This window comes from Antrostomus carolinensis, unplaced genomic scaffold (genome assembly GCF_000700745.2).
Source record: "Antrostomus carolinensis isolate BGI_N321 unplaced genomic scaffold, ASM70074v2 scaffold14886, whole genome shotgun sequence".
Lineage (NCBI taxonomy): Eukaryota > Metazoa > Chordata > Aves > Caprimulgiformes > Caprimulgidae > Antrostomus > Antrostomus carolinensis.
The window spans coordinates 631-1,925 of NW_010319907.1; the positions used below are offsets into that span (position 1 = coordinate 631).

At 62.2% G+C, this 1,295-nt stretch overlaps 1 protein-coding gene across 1 annotated transcript in view; it reads left to right on the forward strand.

The window, feature by feature from the left end:
- LOC104526086 (ATP-dependent 6-phosphofructokinase, liver type) overlaps window positions 1-1,295 on the forward strand; it is a 4,973-nt gene that overhangs the window by 623 nt on the left and 3,055 nt on the right. Inside the window, 5 exon segments of the mRNA XM_010169437.2 lie at window positions 12-31; window positions 128-236; window positions 506-601; window positions 682-774; window positions 1,224-1,295. Coding sequence (XP_010167739.2) covers window positions 15-31; window positions 128-236; window positions 506-601; window positions 682-774; window positions 1,224-1,295 — 387 coding nt within the window. The 5' untranslated portion in view covers window positions 12-14.

The window sequence follows — 1,295 nt, forward strand, 5'->3', positions numbered from 1 at the left end:
GGGGGTGGGAGGTGATGGCCCGCCACTGCGGGTAAGCCCCCACAGCTGGGGAAGCCCATCAGCGGGATGGGATGCTGCGTTTCGGGGCCGAGCTGGTGCCCGTGGTGCCACCACTGTGTCCCCTCAGGTATCTGGCACTGGTGTCTGGTTTGGCCTCCGGCGCTGACTGGCTCTTCATCCCCGAATCCCCTCCAGAGGAAGGCTGGGAGGACCTTATGTGCGAGCGGCTCGGGGAGGTGAGCAGGGGGTTCCTACGGTCCCATCCCCCCTTTTCTCCCCGGAGAGTCCCTCAGGGACCCGGCTGAGCCCCGTGGCCGGCACCCGGCCCCTGCGAAGCTTCGGGAGCTCCTGCCATTGTCCCTGTGAAACGGGGCACTCAGCCGAGCGCAAATCCAGCCCTTGAGTGCCAAGGGCAGCACTGGCGCGGGGGCTCGGCCGCCTGGAACCTGAGCCACCGGTGAATTTTGGCTAAGCCACGGCGACTGTTTTCCTTCCTTCACGCCAGTCGCGCAGCAGAGGGTCACGACTCAACATCATCATCATCGCCGAGGGTGCCATCGACCGCGACGGCAAACCCATCTCCTCCAACTATGTGAAGGATGTAAGCACCTGCTCTGGCACCCGCTCTGGCACCCACGGTGGCCAGTGGGTCCCCAGTGTGACATCCCCTCTGCTCCACAGCTGGTGGTGCAACGCTTGGGCTTCGACACACGGGTCACCGTCCTTGGCCACGTCCAGCGCGGAGGGACCCCATCTGCTTTCGACCGAGTGCTGGTAGATCCTGGGGTGGGGGGATGTGAGGAGATGTCACCCTGCAGAGTGGGGAACCCTGTTCCTGCCTTCCCTCTGCCTGTCACCAAGGACTTGCCGGGTGGGATAAGGCTCAGACAGTTCCCGTGGGCTCGGTCCCGCTGTGCCAAGCAGAGCAATGCGCCTGTTTTAATAAAATCATAGAATCACAGCCTGGTCTGTGTTAGAAGGGACCTTAAAGCTCATCGAGTTCCAACCCCCCTGCCATCAGCAGGGACACCTTCCACTAGACCAGGTTGCTCAAAGCCTTTCCCTCATTTGCTGCAAATTTCATGGGTTTTTAAATAAACCCAGAAGCTGTAAATCAGGCATGGAAGCAGCCATGTGGATTCCGAGCCCATGGGAGCATCCCAGCCGGCTGGTGCGGGTGGCCCTGGTGGCACGCAGCGGTGGGTGTCCCTTTCCCTTTGCAGAGCAGTAAGATGGGGATGGAGGCGGTAATGGCACTGCTGGAGGCCACGCCGGACACCCCGGCCTGCGTGGTG